Below are 15,494 nucleotides of genomic sequence, written 5' to 3' on the forward strand. Positions count from 1 at the left end.
ACAAAAAATGTAAAGGAATGTTTTGTTTGCACATTATCTTGTCAAAATTCTCAAAGATTCATCTGAAACGGATCTTGAAAAATGCCCACAAGATATTGATGGTTACTTTCTTAATAATTTTAAACGTATTTATGAGAAAGTTGGAAAAGATTTCTATAAAAAATTGTTAGGTTGTGCAGTGGTTGCTCCTTCACCTCTTCCTAGTTCGTTTATTCCATTTCTTTTAAAGAAAGAAAATTTAAATCTTGACGAACAAGAAGTAATTGATGCTATTTCACTGTTTTTTCCTTGTGATGAAGAAAAATTCACGTGTCTTCACAATCTTATTCCTGACTGGCTCACTGATAAAAAGCGTGCTTCGCGAAAGTTCGTAATAGATAAAACAGCAGCACAAATTTTCTTTAAGGAAATTGTCATCGAACTTTTGACATCATTCCTGGAGAATGGACTACCATTCAATAACTCAGATGAAAATTCCGTTGTCTGTTACATCCTCACAATTGAGTTTCGTTATCTATTTCATCTTTCAACTAAAAACTTTGAATTGTCGAGAATATTTTTTCAGTGTTTTACTAACTATCAGTTTCTCAAACAACGAATAGAAAGCAGTACATCAGGTATTTTTTCCCTTTTAAATGACATTCACTTTGCAATTGGAAATATTGAGTTAAAAGAAGATGAAAAACAAACTGTTAAGGAACTACTGTCTATTCTTGAAAATGACAGTTTTTATTTGGTAGATAACCCTCATCTTTTGGACTCCTGTCTTTCAAGGTTATCCTCAAAGGTCAGACAAGCAATTATATCAAAGCATTCAAACCAATGTAGATTGCCGAATATTATTTCAAATGACGACATTAATATTTTAAAAATTAAGTGTGACGTCTATGCTTATTCAACAGACAGAACTTTGTTGGCAGGAGGAAAAGAAAACGTTCTTTATCTGTTTGAAACATCTTTTTTTCAACAAAAATTTGGTCCTTATCAGTTAAACGTGGACAAGATTCATTGCTTAGCATTCTCTCCTGACGACAAATGGATATTTTTTGGGACTTTAAGATTCTGGTTTTCCGTAGACGAGAGAATGACAGTTGAGAAAACTCAATTTCCACAAACTGATACATTTTATAACTGGGCTTCTTTTGTTGAACATGAACATGTAAATTACATAGCGGTAAGAGCGGAAAATGTTGAATGTCGACCTGATGATGAATGTATATTTTCCGTCACTCCTGAGAAATATCCCACTTCTTCCAAACACCAAATCTGGGATGTCAAAACAGGGGATCATGTGTTCAAGCTCATGTGTGAAAGCGATCTTAATAATCAATGGAAACTGAATTCTTTCTTCTACATATGGCATTTTTTTCCATATACTCTTTATAAAACGTTAGAGGGTGAATTGTCTCCAAAAGAATTTCTCCGATATTTATTGATAAATCGTTTTAATGAAGATAAATCTAATGTAAAAATCTGCGACCAGGGGATTTACTTTCAGAAACGTAGGTTCCTCCAGGGAAATTACTTTAAGAAACGTAGGTTCGTCCAGAGAAATATGGTTTGGCCATCTAATTTAAATAATCGTTTTGGGCTTCTCAAAGATAAAGTATCGATTGTCAAGAAAGACTCCGTTTTCATTCACAACATGCCAATATCTTTACATAATCTGATTTGGGGCGATGTAGTTTGTTTGTCTAGGGACAAAAATTGGTTGCTTCTTAAACATGAAGGCAAATTTCGTTTGTACAAACAGCTAAACAATTCTCAAAATTGTTACAAAAATTGGTTGCTTCTTAAACATAAACGTAAATTTCATTTGTACAATTTTGATCATTCTCAAGATCATGACGAGGTTCACTTTAAGGAAAATACTGCTGAGACTAGCCATGATAGCTTCAAGCTCCATGGTGTTATGGAAGGTAATTCAGATATATTTGGTTTTACACATAATAACAACGCTATCATTTACAAAAATAGAAAAAATCTTTTCGCTTGGTTTTTGGATAGGAACAAGCATTTTAAAAGTGTTTCCAGATTTTCCCCTTTGCTTTGTATGGACGAGAATTCTGCTGCGGGAGTTAAGTTTGTATTTCGATCGAATGGCGAAGAAAAAATGATTTTATTACAAGACTTTCCTGCAGATTTTTTGAAGTTCGTCGACTCAAACTTTCATGAATACAACGTAGACTTTTCCAAGTTAGAGATATTTGATGCAAATAAATGCACATTCTCTTATGATAGACGGTATTTTGTAAAATGTTCTAATTCTGAACTTAAAATTTTTTCCGCCGATTCCTCTTTCTCCACTTCTGAAATAGTTCATAAACTGAAGAATGGTGAATCAGATTTCCATTTTGTGTTGTTTTCTCCAGACTCGTCCTTGATTCTATTTTGCACCAATAACAAGGATTCTTGTCGTCAAAAAATTTACGTCTGGTTTGTGAAAGACAAAGTTTTAAGGCCTTTTTTTTCTGAAAATGATTGGATAGAAGTAGACACTTGTTGTTCTTCCAGGTATAACAGCATAATCATCTTGTGTAGAGGAACATCAATTTGGATATACGACTATGACTATGATAAAAATATAGCCAGTGAACCAACCACGCGTTCATTTCAATCAGGTAGTAAACACGAGAAGTGTAGCCATTGTATTCTGTCGTCTGACGACAAAATGTTAGCTTGTTGTGTAGAAAATAAAATAATTTTTTATGAGTTGCTAAATGCTCCTGAAAAAGCATCTCAATTTAAGCATTCATGCATGGTTAAGTGTTGCTATTTTATGGGAGGAAACAAATATGTTTTGTTTCAAGATATTGCAGGTTACATGTTCATGTTTGATCTGACTCAATGGAAACTTGTAACATCCTTTAAAGCTGAAGCTTCAGTTAAAATTTTTAAACTTACTGATTACAAAATAACTTGTATTCAACCAAATGGTAAAATCAATGTTCTCGCTATTGACGGTTTAAACGATTGGTCAGGCAAGGTACAATCTACCTTATAATTTGGATGTGACGACTTTGCATTATCTATAATCAATTACAGTGATGATGATGACGATTATTGCGATTATAGTGAATTTTGGCAATCTGAAAGTAATGAAAGTGATGATGAAATGGTTTAACAATGTAGCTTGTAATTTATGTGTGTTGTTAATTTCACTAATAGTGATAATGAAGTCGACAGTATCACCGACAGTGTGAAAAGTCAGCTGAAATTATTTTGAAGGTCCAGGGCTGCATCGTTGAGATGTTACAAGAAATGAAAACTTTTGTCATAAAAACTCATTTCATTTATTTTTTATGTATAATGACTATAATCTACGCCTCCATCAAAGCATCGATTTTTTTCTAAACAAAATAGACAAGGAAAAATTTGCTAAACGAATTTTCATAATCGTATCTTTACCAACTTGATAAGTGAGGGTTATTGAGAAAGCCAGCTTCTTTACCGGGGGGTGGCCCATTCATACAAACAAAATTAATATTTTGCGGTCAGAAGCAAATGTAGATAAATTATATCAACTTATTTGTTGACATATTCAAATTTCAAAACATACCTTCACATTTTTATGAACGTATATTTTGAAATTAAGATTTTTCTGCTGGTTAAGTCCGCAAATGTTTGCAGTATATTGTATTGTGAAAATATGCCTCCCTCCATACTCCGCGCCTAAATCATCAACCTGAAACATGCAAAGTTGTTGATAACTTGATCATCTGAGGCCGGTGGCAGGAACCTTGGATAGCGTTATCCATTGGATAGCAAATATTTTAAAACTTGTAAAAAAGTTGTTTATATTTTTTTACGACAAAGAAATTCCGTAATTTTAAAAGCAATGTTTTATTTCAGTGATTGCTTATAAAGAATCTTATAGTTATTGCTTTTTAAAACGTATTATAAGAGTTAAAAAAATTGCTATTCAATGCACAACGCTATCCAGGCTTCGTGAAACCGGTCCCAATTCTTAAGTTTCTTAAATTTTCTGCCTTTTTCAATAATTTGCTTAAGAACGTCATCTTAAAATCAAACTTTTTGTGAAGATTACACAGCTGTGTTGTGTAATAGTTGAGAATTCTTGATCTTAGAGATTGGGGAAAGTTATAATTCAGAGATAGAAATGTTGTATGTTGTGTAAACATGTAAATTTTTGGTTGTACTTCAGAAAAACATAATGAAAAAAGTACCTTTTTTACACTTTTTAACAATTTATAGCAATGTTTAGAAAATCGTTTTGAGACAATTATTGATGTTATTGATGTTAAAGAGTCATTTCGTTCGTACAAGCCGTGGACATTAAGTAAAAAAAAATCTTATTCAAAACAAATATCACCCACTACGACTCAACCCACCCGTCGTATTGAAAAAAGTCGTCTTAACGACAATCTTCAACATCAAATTAATCAGTGAACATTGCTATAAATGTAACTATTTACTTGTTGATATAATTCTAGATATTTGTAGTAAAAATAAACAATACTATAAGAACCATGTTTATATGAAAGGTGAGACAGAACTTGACGAGTCTTTGTCACTTACCAAACAACAGTTGGGATCCTACCAAAGACGAAATGTTTTTCGACACGTAAATCATTCTTCATTTCCGACAAAAAAAATATGAAAAGCTGATATCACATCACAGACTTGTCTTTAAACAGAAAATTATCAAATATTGCTACCCTACCCCTACAAAAATAAATAAAACGTTTCGTTTAAACAAGCCTCAGGTTACGTCTCTCCATTAATAAACAGACCTTAATTTAGAAATTGTAAATGTCAGTTAAGATAAAAAATGTTGTTGTAAGTAAAAGTAATCCAAACATTAACTGCTCATAAATTACATTATTTTTTATGATGTTTGCATAAAGTTCAGCTAAATGACTGGAAGTTTTTATAGCAACAAGTGTTAAGCCATGTAATAATCTTTTAGCATTTTGTAGACAATTTATTTAGTGGATTAAGAAGGATATTAAATAAAGTATCAACCTCAAATCTACTGGAAATAATGTTTTCTTTTTTATTTTGTATTTATCAAATAAATATATTTTCAACATAAGCACCTCAAGATTTGCAATGTTCCTAGAAATTGCTTTAGTAGTAAAAATTGCTACTTAAAGTGCATAACATGAATAATATTGCAAGTCATCGTACATTTTTAGTTCGACAATATTTAGGTCCAGTGGCGGATCTATGGATGGTCAGGATACATTAAAATCTATTTCCATTTTAAAATACTCTGGAGCGAATCCTATTGTGATTATTTCAGTCTTAAATATTCTTTATAAACTTTTAATGTTGTTAAAAAGTCTTTTGAATTTAAAATGCGACACGGTTAAGGTCTTATTCAATTTAAACTTTCCTAAACTTAGTTTAATGCTTCCAAAGTATTAGTATGGGACCAAGGGGACTGTGCAGTTATACCCACCCCCGAAATAATTTTGCTTCCATTTTGAATTTTGTAGCCAAATCTCTTACTAGAAAACAACTTTCTAGGATTCAGTGGTCAATAACCATACAACCCCCATTAAAGAATATAATCCGCAGTTGCTCTTTCTTCGTTATATTATTTGCATTTTGTATAATTTGACGTTAAAATTCTATTTTAAGAGCAACAAGTTTTTAAACCCTTGTCTTCAATGTATTTTTACCCTGAAGAATCAAGCGATCAAACTAAACTATAAACGAACTAAAACAGCCATGAGCCTTAAAGTTTCGGCTTAGCTGGAATCTTCTCCAATTTTTCATACAAACGATCAATTTCATCATTAAATCTTTTCGCTAACGTAAATCGTTTGGACTTAAGGGTTGGAGTTAGTAATCCATTATCTGGAGTGAATAATTGCGAATGAAGATGAATTCCTTTGACCTGAAATAATGACAGAAATAAGATGAGGTGAAATAAAACTACAGAAGAAAATTATCGAGTAAAACCTGTTCAAACGACGCCAACTTTGCTTCCTTTCCTCTGGAGATGATGTCATTCAGAATCATGTCATTGACGGCCTGAAGTTTGAAGTAATAGAAAGTACAAGCGTTTGAATGCAATGAAAACATGTGGAATTTCTATGTTAATGTAGTACCGTATCCTGACATAATTCCTCAAAACATTTGTTTATGTTATTGTCTTTGGCCCATTTTGTAAGAATTTCTTCATCAGGAACAATGATTCCAACAAGAAATGACTAAATATTCGAAAGATTACATTATGCTACATTGCAAACAAGAAATCATAAATTCATTCTTATTTTTATCAAAAAAATCAAAGCCAAACATTTTAAGCGAATAAATATTCCAAATAAATGCAAGTACATTTTCATCAATTTTACTGAACGTTTCCTGACTGGCAAATCAAGAGCAATTTTTATTTCAAATCTCAACCCATAAGAAAGTTAGTGAATTGAGACGAATTTTGATCTCAGCAGTAAGCAAAGATATCGTAATTTTTATTGCAAATCCAAATCTCAAAAATTAAGAATCAAATCAAAATTTCAAGCAAAACTTCACAGCCATGTTCAACAACTCGCCCCAGTACCTTAAGACTAGAACCGTGTACAAAAGCTTGAGCGACGAAAGGACATTTGATGTAAACATTTTCAATTTTATCAGGAGAAATATATTCGCCCTAAAAGACACAATCACAAATAAGATAAATAAAAAAAAACAAAATATTTAATAGTTGCTATCATTTATGTTTTATAAACCTGCGACAACTTGAAAATACATTTTTTTCGACCAATTATTTTAAGCGTTCCATTCTATAAAACAAAAACAGAAACATTATGAGCACCTCACCACATACTTAATCATTAAGTAAAAGATAATGTACACTTTTTTTGCATGAAAGTACGATAATACAAAAAAAATTGTTCATGATGACAAAATATTTTTCCTATCGTTTTCTTCTTAAAGAAATAAAATTAATATTAATATATTATAATAAATTATAATAAATTTCTTTCAAAGGAACTTGTTTCGTATTTGGTGTAAAATTCTTGAAGTCAAATGTCTGTTTTTAGTTATCATCTTCCTGAATTCGCTTACAGATAATGTCTTAGCAAAATTAACAACCAGTTAACGTCATTTTCCCACATTAATTTCGATAACAACAAAAACATTATTTTACATCCTTTGCTACTATGTAACTTCAACTGACCTGTTTCCATTCTCCTACATCACCTGTATGCAACCAGCCATCATCATCTAACATTTCAGATGTTTTGTCAGGATTTTAAGATATCCCTTGAAGACATTTGGACCATAGACACATATCTTAAAACAAAAATCATTCTTTCAATGCACAATCGTAACATAACATTAGCAAAGTAGAAAATAAAAACAAGATTCGTTACTTCGCCTTGATTGTTTGAAGTAAAATAGTTCATTTCTGGTACATCAACAAGTTTCACATAGTTACAGGCACTAGGTGATCCAACGTGACCTATAGGTACATACATGGATAAAATATAGTCACCTGTTGGTATAGACATGTATAAGATAGTGTCACTTATAAGTATACAGATGGATAAAATATGTTGAAAAATTCCTAGTGAGTTATTCACTTTATATTGTGTAAAATACTTAGGAAAACATTGTACCATTATTAATTAGAAATGATTACAAAACCTGGACATGACTACAATAATAGCGCTATCAACTGCAAGGCCTGGTACCTACGTAGATAATATGAATGGAGTTTATAGGTAATTGTGACAATCTAACAATAAAGATGAACATTAAGTGTTCGCTTTTAGCTCATTTTCTAGGATATTATAGTTCATTGTACATAAATAAAAGATGACAAAACACTTCAAATCAACTATTCAGACCCAGGCAACCTTACTTAGGTCTTAATGTCTTAATATTGACTTTCTCAACGTTAACAATATTACATTTTAAATGAAGTACCGCAGAAGTGTTCATACGGAAATACGTAGTACCTGGTGAAAGATCAAGTTTATTTGTCAGAGAAACAAGTGCTGTAGACTCAGTCTGACCATAACCTTCAAAAATCTTAATACAAAGAGAACTTATATGTAACCATGGTAACACAGTTAAAACGTGATGTCATCAATAAATACGAACCAAACATCCAAGAACGACTCTTAAAAACTCTAAAACTTTACCATCAATAGGAGCAGCACCTGTGAGAATGGCATTTACATTTCCACCTAAAATTGCCTGTAAAGAAGAAAGTTCTCGGTTAGTTTCAATACCAGTCCCCCGAAAGAATGACGGCGAGTGCCCGGTGCAGCGAAATGTAATTTACAACTCATTGGCCAGGTGAGAGTAAAACAATTAGCGGGAAATATAAGGAAAATCACTGATCTCAATATACTTGAAACATGATAAAAGCTTTTTTAATGAAACGAATGAAGTGTTTTATGACTATACAATGTTGACGTAACGAGGCCTCATCGGTGACGTAACCGACTCTTACCTGTGACGAAGCAAGCCCCCACCAGTAAAGTAAACAGCCTTAACGGGTGAAGTAACATGAAGTCACCGGTGACGTAACAGGTCGTCACTGGTGACGTAACAGTTAGTCACCGGTGACGTAACAGCCTGTCCGTTTCGTACCTGAATTTTATGAAAAACTATTTTGTCCCAAAAGTATTTTTGGAAATTTGACCTCTACAGTGAAAATAAATATATTTAGATTTTCATAATGGTCTTAAAGCTATTTCATTCACTATTGAATACTTTTTCAAGTCCGCTCTCTTCGACTCAAAAGCCTTGTAGAACAGCCATTTTTTTAAGCCACTGCTACTTTCAATATTTGATATAACCTGCAGAATTAAAATCACAGACAAATGAGCACAACAAATCTTTCACACAAATAAACAACGATTGTCTACATTGAATAACCTTATCGTAAAGACGGTTTAACAAACGAGGAACTGAAGCGAAGAATGTCGGCCTAAAAAATTAATCACACATCATATTGTATGATTTATAGTGATCCACAACAAGTGAATGAATTTCAAGAGAATTACCTCAATAACTGGATGTCATCCAAAAGAAGTTTCCCATCACCACGAAAGAACCCAGCTCTACCTCCAGCACAGCAAATAATCATCTAAAAATGACGACGGCGTAATACAAAAATTTGTAGCTTAAAATAACAACTTAAACCAGGAAGTAAAATATTTTTCAGTTACCATAACAAGTCTCTCGTACATGTGAGGAAGCGGAAGATAGGATATGTGAACAAAGCTTGAATCCACTGGGTAGCCATTCTAAAGACGAAAGTATGGAGAAATTGAAACTAAAGAACACAGCAAAGATACTATCTTCATTTTACTAAACCTTCTCAAAATGTATAAAAGTTGCAGCGAGGCAGGATATCATGTTCTTGTTGCTCAACATCACTCCCTTTGGTTGGCCTAAATGAAGGCTTTATTTCTTTAGAAGAAATAACTTTGCTTTTTGCAGGTGTTCTCATAATCACGTAGCTCCTGGCGATAGCAAATTACTCCCTACTTTCATCCGTTCCAAGGTAAAACTACACATAAATCTTACCTGTGGTACCACTTGTGAAACAAATTGTGTAAACATCGTCAGGTTTAGCAGGCTGAAATAATTACTGCCTACTTTCATCTGTCCCAAGGTAAAACTACACATAAATCCTACCCGTGGTACCACTTGTGAAACAAATTGTGTAAACATTGTCAGGTTTAGCAGGTTGAAATAATTACTCCCTACTTTCATCTGTCCCAAGGTAAAACTACACATAAATCTTACCCGTGGTACCACTTGTGAAACAAATTGTGTAAACATCGTCAGGTTTAGCAGGCTGAAATAATTACTCCCTACTTTCATCCGTCCCAAGGTAAAACTACACATAAATCTTACCTGTGGTACCACTTGTGAAACAAATTGTGTAAACATCGTCAGGTTTAGCAGGCTGAAATAATTACTCCCTACTTTCATCTGTCCCAAGGTAAAACTACACATAAATCTTACCTGTGGTACCACTTGTGAAACAAATTGTGTAAACATTGTCAGGTTTAGCAGGCTGAAATAATTACTCCCTACTTTCATTCGTCCCAAGGTAAAACTACACATAAATCTTACCCGTGGTACCACTTGTGAAACAAATTGTGTAAACATCGTCAGGTTTAGCAGGCTGAAATAATTACTGCCTACTTTCATCTGTCCCAAGGTAAAACTACACATAAATCCAACCCGTGGTACCACTTGTGAAACAAATTGTGTAAACATTGTCAGGTTTAGCAGGCTGAAATAATTACTCCCTACTTTCATCTGTCCCAAGGTAAAACTACACATAAATCTTACCCGTGGTACCACTTGTGAAACAAATTGTGTAAACATCGTCAGGTTTAGCAGGCTGAAATAATTACTCCCTACTTTCATCCGTCCCAAGGTAAAACTACACATAAATCTTACCTGTGGTACCACTTGTGAAACAAATTGTGTAAACATCGTCAGGTTTAGCAGGCAGAAATAATTACTCCCTACTTTCATCTGTCCCAAGGTAAAACTACACATAAATCTTACCTGTGGTACCACTTGTGAAACAAATTGTGTAAACATCGTCAGGTTTAGCAGGCTGAAATAATTACTCCCTACTTTCATCTGTCCCAAGGTAAAACTACACATAAATCTTACCTGTGGTACCACTTGTGGAACAAATTGTGTAAACATCGTCAGGTTTAGCAGGCAGAAATAATTACTCCCTACTTTCATCTGTCCCAAGGTAAAACTACACATAAATCTTACCTGTGGTACCACTTGTGAAACAAATTGTGTAAACATCGTCAGATTTAGCAGGCAGAAATAATTACTCCCTACTTTCATCCGTTCCAAGGTAAAACTACTTATAAATCTTACCCGTGGTACCACTTGTGGAACAAATTGTGTAAACATCGGCAGGTTTAGCACGCTGAAATAATTACTCCCTACTTTAATCTGCCACAAGGTAAAACTACACATAAATCTTACCTGTGGTACCACTTGTGAAACAAATTGTGTAAAGATCGTCAGGTTTAGCAGGCTGAAATAAATCACCACAAAATCCCATTATTTTGAACAAATACATAATTTTTAAAACAAAGAAGAAAAAATCGCCCAGAAAAAGATAACATACAGATATTTTCCAAGGATTCCAGTGTCCCATTAACTAAAAAATAACAAATGAACACAAATCGTTAAGCATGACAAATTCTTGTACTTAATTAACCAAATCCAACAAAGAATTCTTACCATAACATTTTCAAATGACTTTACAGTTATTCCAAGTTTTTTAAAGTTTTCTCTCTCATCCTTTGTCACATCACCAATTTTTATAATATGCTGGAGTTTAGGACATTGATGAGCTGACTCCAATAATATTGGCAGCTTGTTCTCATCACACACAACTAATGATAACTCAGCTGAATATAATTTGAAATCAAGTGTCATCAACAGATGTTTCTTAATCACCATAGTAACTTCAACATTCTTAGTAAACATACCATGGTTAATGATGTAGATACATGCTTCAACACCTAAACTCTCATACAGTGGAACGGATACAAAGGAAAACATAACACAGGCTCTGTCCATTAACATCCACTGAAAATAAAATAAAACATTACAGATCAAAATATGGCCAATCTAAGTCAAAAATCATAATGTGTGAAACCTCCAATTTGTTCACAGCATAAATACCAAATGTCATTTGAGTTGATGGTTTATAGCCAAGTTCCATTATCCCAGATCCTAGAGCAAGTGCTTTTTGATGCACCTAAAATTTGGGTCAAACTATAACTCATAAGGACTTCAGGCACTATAGATATTGTTTGTAGTAAATATGAGAACTACCTGATTGTGTGTTAACCATGAATATTTCCCATTAACTATCGTACCAAGATATGGCTGGTCACCTGTAGAGTGCATTAATAAATGAATACTTCATCAAATAACTTACAAAAATAACTAAACACAAAAATTAATTAACCAGAAATCTGAGTTCCTCTGTCATATGCTTCATAAACAGTAGTAATTCCTTGATATGACACCACCAAATCTTCTGAAAACAGAGATCTTTTGCACCAGGATATTCCTATTCAAATAGAGGAAATACATTTAACAATAAAATATTTATTACATTTGCTAATGGAAGGTATTGTACACTCAGTGCTGTAGAACTGGGGGGGCTTGGGGGAGGAGCCACCTTCTACCTTTGAAATGGGTAATTTTAAAAGGGCACTATTGACAAAAACATCAAGAGAGCCCCCCCATCTGATAAATTTAATTCTATAGCACTGTGTACATAGATCCCTAGCAAAGCTAGGGATTCTGAAAATAGTTTTATCCCACATGTGCAATAAACACAAGAGGCAAGTCCCCCTGAATGTCCCTGGATTCATTTATCATAGAATGTTAAATAAGGGGGGTTATTCATTTGTTTCCCACTGACTTCATTTAAAAGCTAATCAACTTTCAAAAGTTAGTAGGGTAGAATTAAATACATGAATATTGATTCCTCCCCCCTTACCCCTCAAATTAACGTTCCTGCAACCTCCTGCAGCCTGCAACTGACTGACTAAAGTTCAAAGACGAGAATTTAATTTGCTCGTCACACGTTAATCAGGGGCCTATACATTGCTGAACATTGTCGTTTTATAGCTCTATTCTATACACATTTTATCATTCTTTGAATGAACGAACATTATCAATTTTAAAGTCCGCTGGTTAAAAGTTATCCTTAAATTAAAACATACCGGTACATTAGCAGCTTGACAATCGACGTTTATTTCTTCTGAACTTGATATTTTTAGATGACTTGAAGATAAATTGTTATGATAAGAATATAAAATCCCACCACAAGCAACAGCACATACTCCAATACCCAGGGCAATTGTTTCAGACCAAGGATCTTTGTTATTCGGCATTGTCCCTTGTAATTATATTATAATCCTTTGTAACGAAGATGCTGTGTAGAGTTTGCATTCCTAGCATAAGTCAGCATAACATGATACATCACGAGAGTTGATCTTGTGATCTGGAAGTAAGCAGAAAAGTTTATAAAACTTGCAACTCTAAGTCTCGAACAACCATAAACCCGGAAGTATGAATATTGTACAAGCTCAAATGACAAAGGGGGGAAATTCTAACGGCGAAGTGTATTTAGAGCATCCTCTCAGAAGGCGAAGCTACGAGCTTTCAAAAGGATTTTTGCATGTGTCGTTTAAGTTCTTGTCAGTAACATCAGTAGTCAGTAGTCATAAATTTGACCTAAATATGAATTTAAATTTGGTTCTACGGTTGGAGAGCTTCCTTTTTTTTTATTTTTGGTTGTCTGATAATAAGATACACCTAATTCCGGAAAAAAAATCTTTGAAGAATGTTTCAATTCAACAGGAAGAGAAGATTTATGAGAATCTCCACTTTTTTTTCCTTCAAGTGGATCAGAAATCCAACCCACCAGCCATACTTGGACAATCTTACCTATTTTTACTAGTTATCGATACAAAAAAAAGTTTAACATTTTTAAGGCCTTAAATATGTTAAAAAATTATGAGATACCAGCTAAATGAGATGGTACCCTGCGCTATTTTCTACATCTTTTTTATGAAAAGATCAGAAGAAGATAGTTGAAAAGAGAAAAAAATCCTTTCTGTTTTTTTAACAGATTAAGTTGAAACAATTGTTTTTTTGTTGGGTTAAAAGATATTCCTGTATAAAACTAATGATGAACCAGTAGCGCCCATTGTACAATTGATGTAGCTCAAGTTTAGTTAATATATTTCATGCGAATGGACTTTTTACTACAACAAATAGTGAAGTATCCTGTCCTCTTATTTCTATGTATTCGCTAAATGAAAAACAATAGATTTTTAAAAAATGAATAATTATCATGTATCGGAACAAAATAGCAGAAAAATTTGTTGAAAACCACTTTTTAGTCATTTATATTACAGAAAATACAACTGGAAAGTGGAAATGTAGGAGAAAGAAAAAGTGGTATAGTAGTAGTGTAGTACAGCAGTCATACGTATACGTTTTTTTCAACGTTTGGGGAGGGGAGGGAAAGAGGCTAATTATAAGTTTGCAGCAATGTTCGATTTGGCTGAGTGACGTTCTAGGAGAATGGGTACTAGATCATTGTTGTAGACTTGTAGTTCCAATACTTCTGTAAATTCTGTTTGTTTCTTTCCTGATTTCCAAGATGTACGTTATTGCTGTTGCCGGTGCTTGTGGAACTTTAGTCTGGTTATTTAGACGTTATTTCGGTGGTAAAATATGTCAAAACGATGTCAGTTTATGCGGAAAAACTGCTCTCATTACTGGAGGAAATACAGGCATTGGGAAAGCTACTGCGTTGGCCTTAGCAAGAAAGGGTGCTAAAATAATATTAGCTTGCAGAAGTTTGCAACGCGGTGACAAGGCAGCTGATGAAATAAGACATCGAGTACGTAATGCTAACGTGTGTGTATTTTTCCTTGATCTGTCTTCTTTGAAGTCCATTAAACAGTTTGCTAAAGATTTCACAAAGACAGGAAATACTTTACATATCTTGATAAACAATGCCGGTATTTATGGCACTCCTCACTGGAAATCTGAAGATGGCTTTGAATTGCAGTTTGCTGTTAATCATCTTGGACATTTTCTTCTAACAAACCTCCTTATGGACACTCTAGCTAAATCCAAACCCAGCAGAATTATTATTGTTAGTAGCTCATTACATAAGTATGGTAGTATTGACTTTGAAGATTTAAATGGTGACAAAAATTACAATCCAAGGAGAGCTTATGCACAGAGTAAACTTGCAAACTTGTTATTTGCTCACGAGTTAAAGCGACTACCTCAAGGTATTTGAAACACCCATTTCTGTGATTGGTTAACAACATGTAAATAAAATATATTTCAATAATTAAACGTCCTTTCTTTTATATTTAGGTGTCACAGTAAACACAGTGCATCCTGGGATAGTATTCACAGAATTAGCAAGATACACCACCTTTTATACTCTTTTTAAATATCTCGCATATCCCTTATTACTCCTAATTCTCAAAACCCCTTGGCAAGGAGCCCAGACTTCCATCTACTGTGCCACTGAACCGACATTAGAAGGAGTGTCTGGAATGTATTTTGGTGACTGCAAGAAAAACGATTGTGCCCCGCATGCTAGAGATGATGGAAAGGCTAAAAAACTTTGGGAAATTAGTGAAAAAATGACAGGATTATGTACAGAATAATACATGCTCTTGAACTTTAAAAGTGTGTAACCAGTGTGCGAATTAACGGTGTGCAATGTGCAACTTGCAGATCGTTTTAGCTAAAATGAAAACAATTGCACATCACTTTTTTAAACGATGAGCAAAAATCAGTGGTTTTAACAAAAAACACTGTGGTAAATCATATGAATTTGTTCACGTTTAAAAATATTAATTTAGCAATTAGCGCTGTATAATAATTGATTATGCCTCTAAAGAAACACTTTTGTCAAAAAATTGCACATCGTTTTTTCTGAACTAATTCGCACACTG

The 15,494-nt window shown here is 33.5% G+C and overlaps 3 protein-coding genes, 2 long non-coding RNA genes and 2 pseudogenes across 5 annotated transcripts in view; 4 read left to right on the forward strand and 3 right to left on the reverse strand.

The window, feature by feature from the left end:
• Positions 1-3,169, forward strand: part of LOC124447757 — a 41,172-nt gene extending 38,003 nt beyond the window's left edge. The window contains exon 6 of the transcript XR_006948815.1: positions 2,373-3,169. The gene's annotated coding sequence lies outside the window, so the exon portion shown is untranslated. The remainder of the gene's footprint in view (positions 1-2,372) is intronic.
• The window catches only part of LOC124447742, a 57,576-nt pseudogene extending 44,505 nt beyond the window's left edge, over positions 1-13,071 (reverse strand).
• On the forward strand, positions 4-3,169 carry LOC124447748. The gene is made up of 2 exons (XM_046998751.1): positions 4-1,724; positions 1,800-3,169. The coding sequence occupies exons 1-2, from the start codon at positions 1,085-1,087 to the stop codon at positions 3,002-3,004; spliced, it is 1,845 nt and encodes a 614-aa protein (XP_046854707.1). The 5' UTR covers positions 4-1,084; the 3' UTR covers positions 3,005-3,169.
• On the forward strand, positions 4,514-5,305 carry LOC124447769. The gene is made up of 3 exons (XR_006948817.1): positions 4,514-4,524; positions 4,806-4,810; positions 5,096-5,305. It is a non-coding gene; the product is annotated as an uncharacterized LOC124447769 (long non-coding RNA).
• Positions 5,555-8,171, reverse strand: LOC124447759 (annotated as a pseudogene).
• Positions 9,319-11,129, reverse strand: LOC124447771. Its single transcript, XR_006948819.1, has 3 exons — positions 11,108-11,129; positions 10,852-11,014; positions 9,319-9,383 (listed from the first exon to the last, which is right to left on the reverse strand). It is a non-coding gene; the product is annotated as an uncharacterized LOC124447771 (long non-coding RNA).
• Positions 13,072-14,102: 1,031 nt separating the features above from the next.
• On the forward strand, positions 14,103-15,225 carry LOC124447699 (retinol dehydrogenase 14-like). The gene is made up of 2 exons (XM_046998678.1): positions 14,103-14,816; positions 14,905-15,225. The coding sequence occupies exons 1-2, from the start codon at positions 14,174-14,176 to the stop codon at positions 15,201-15,203; spliced, it is 942 nt and encodes a 313-aa protein (XP_046854634.1). The 5' UTR covers positions 14,103-14,173; the 3' UTR covers positions 15,204-15,225.
• Positions 15,226-15,494: the final 269 nt, after the last annotated feature.

This window comes from Xenia sp. Carnegie-2017, unplaced genomic scaffold (genome assembly GCF_021976095.1).
Source record: "Xenia sp. Carnegie-2017 unplaced genomic scaffold, XeniaSp_v1 HiC_scaffold_23, whole genome shotgun sequence".
NCBI lineage: Eukaryota > Metazoa > Cnidaria > Anthozoa > Malacalcyonacea > Xeniidae > Xenia > Xenia sp. Carnegie-2017.

What these genes read in the sequence shown, in the direction of transcription:
- LOC124447748 (XM_046998751.1), top strand. Translation starts at nt 1,085, where the DNA reads ATGACAGTTGAGAAAACTCAATTTCCACAAACTGATACATTTTATAAC. An exon ending in AAATTGGTTGCTTCTTAAAC is followed by an intron (nt 1,725 to 1,799) that starts ATGAAGGCAAAT and finishes TGCTTCTTAAAC; the next exon opens with ATAAACGTAAATTTCATTTG.
- LOC124447699 (XM_046998678.1), top strand. Translation starts at nt 14,174, where the DNA reads ATGTACGTTATTGCTGTTGCCGGTGCTTGTGGAACTTTAGTCTGGTTA. An exon ending in GTTAAAGCGACTACCTCAAG is followed by an intron (nt 14,817 to 14,904) that starts GTATTTGAAACA and finishes TTTTATATTTAG; the next exon opens with GTGTCACAGTAAACACAGTG.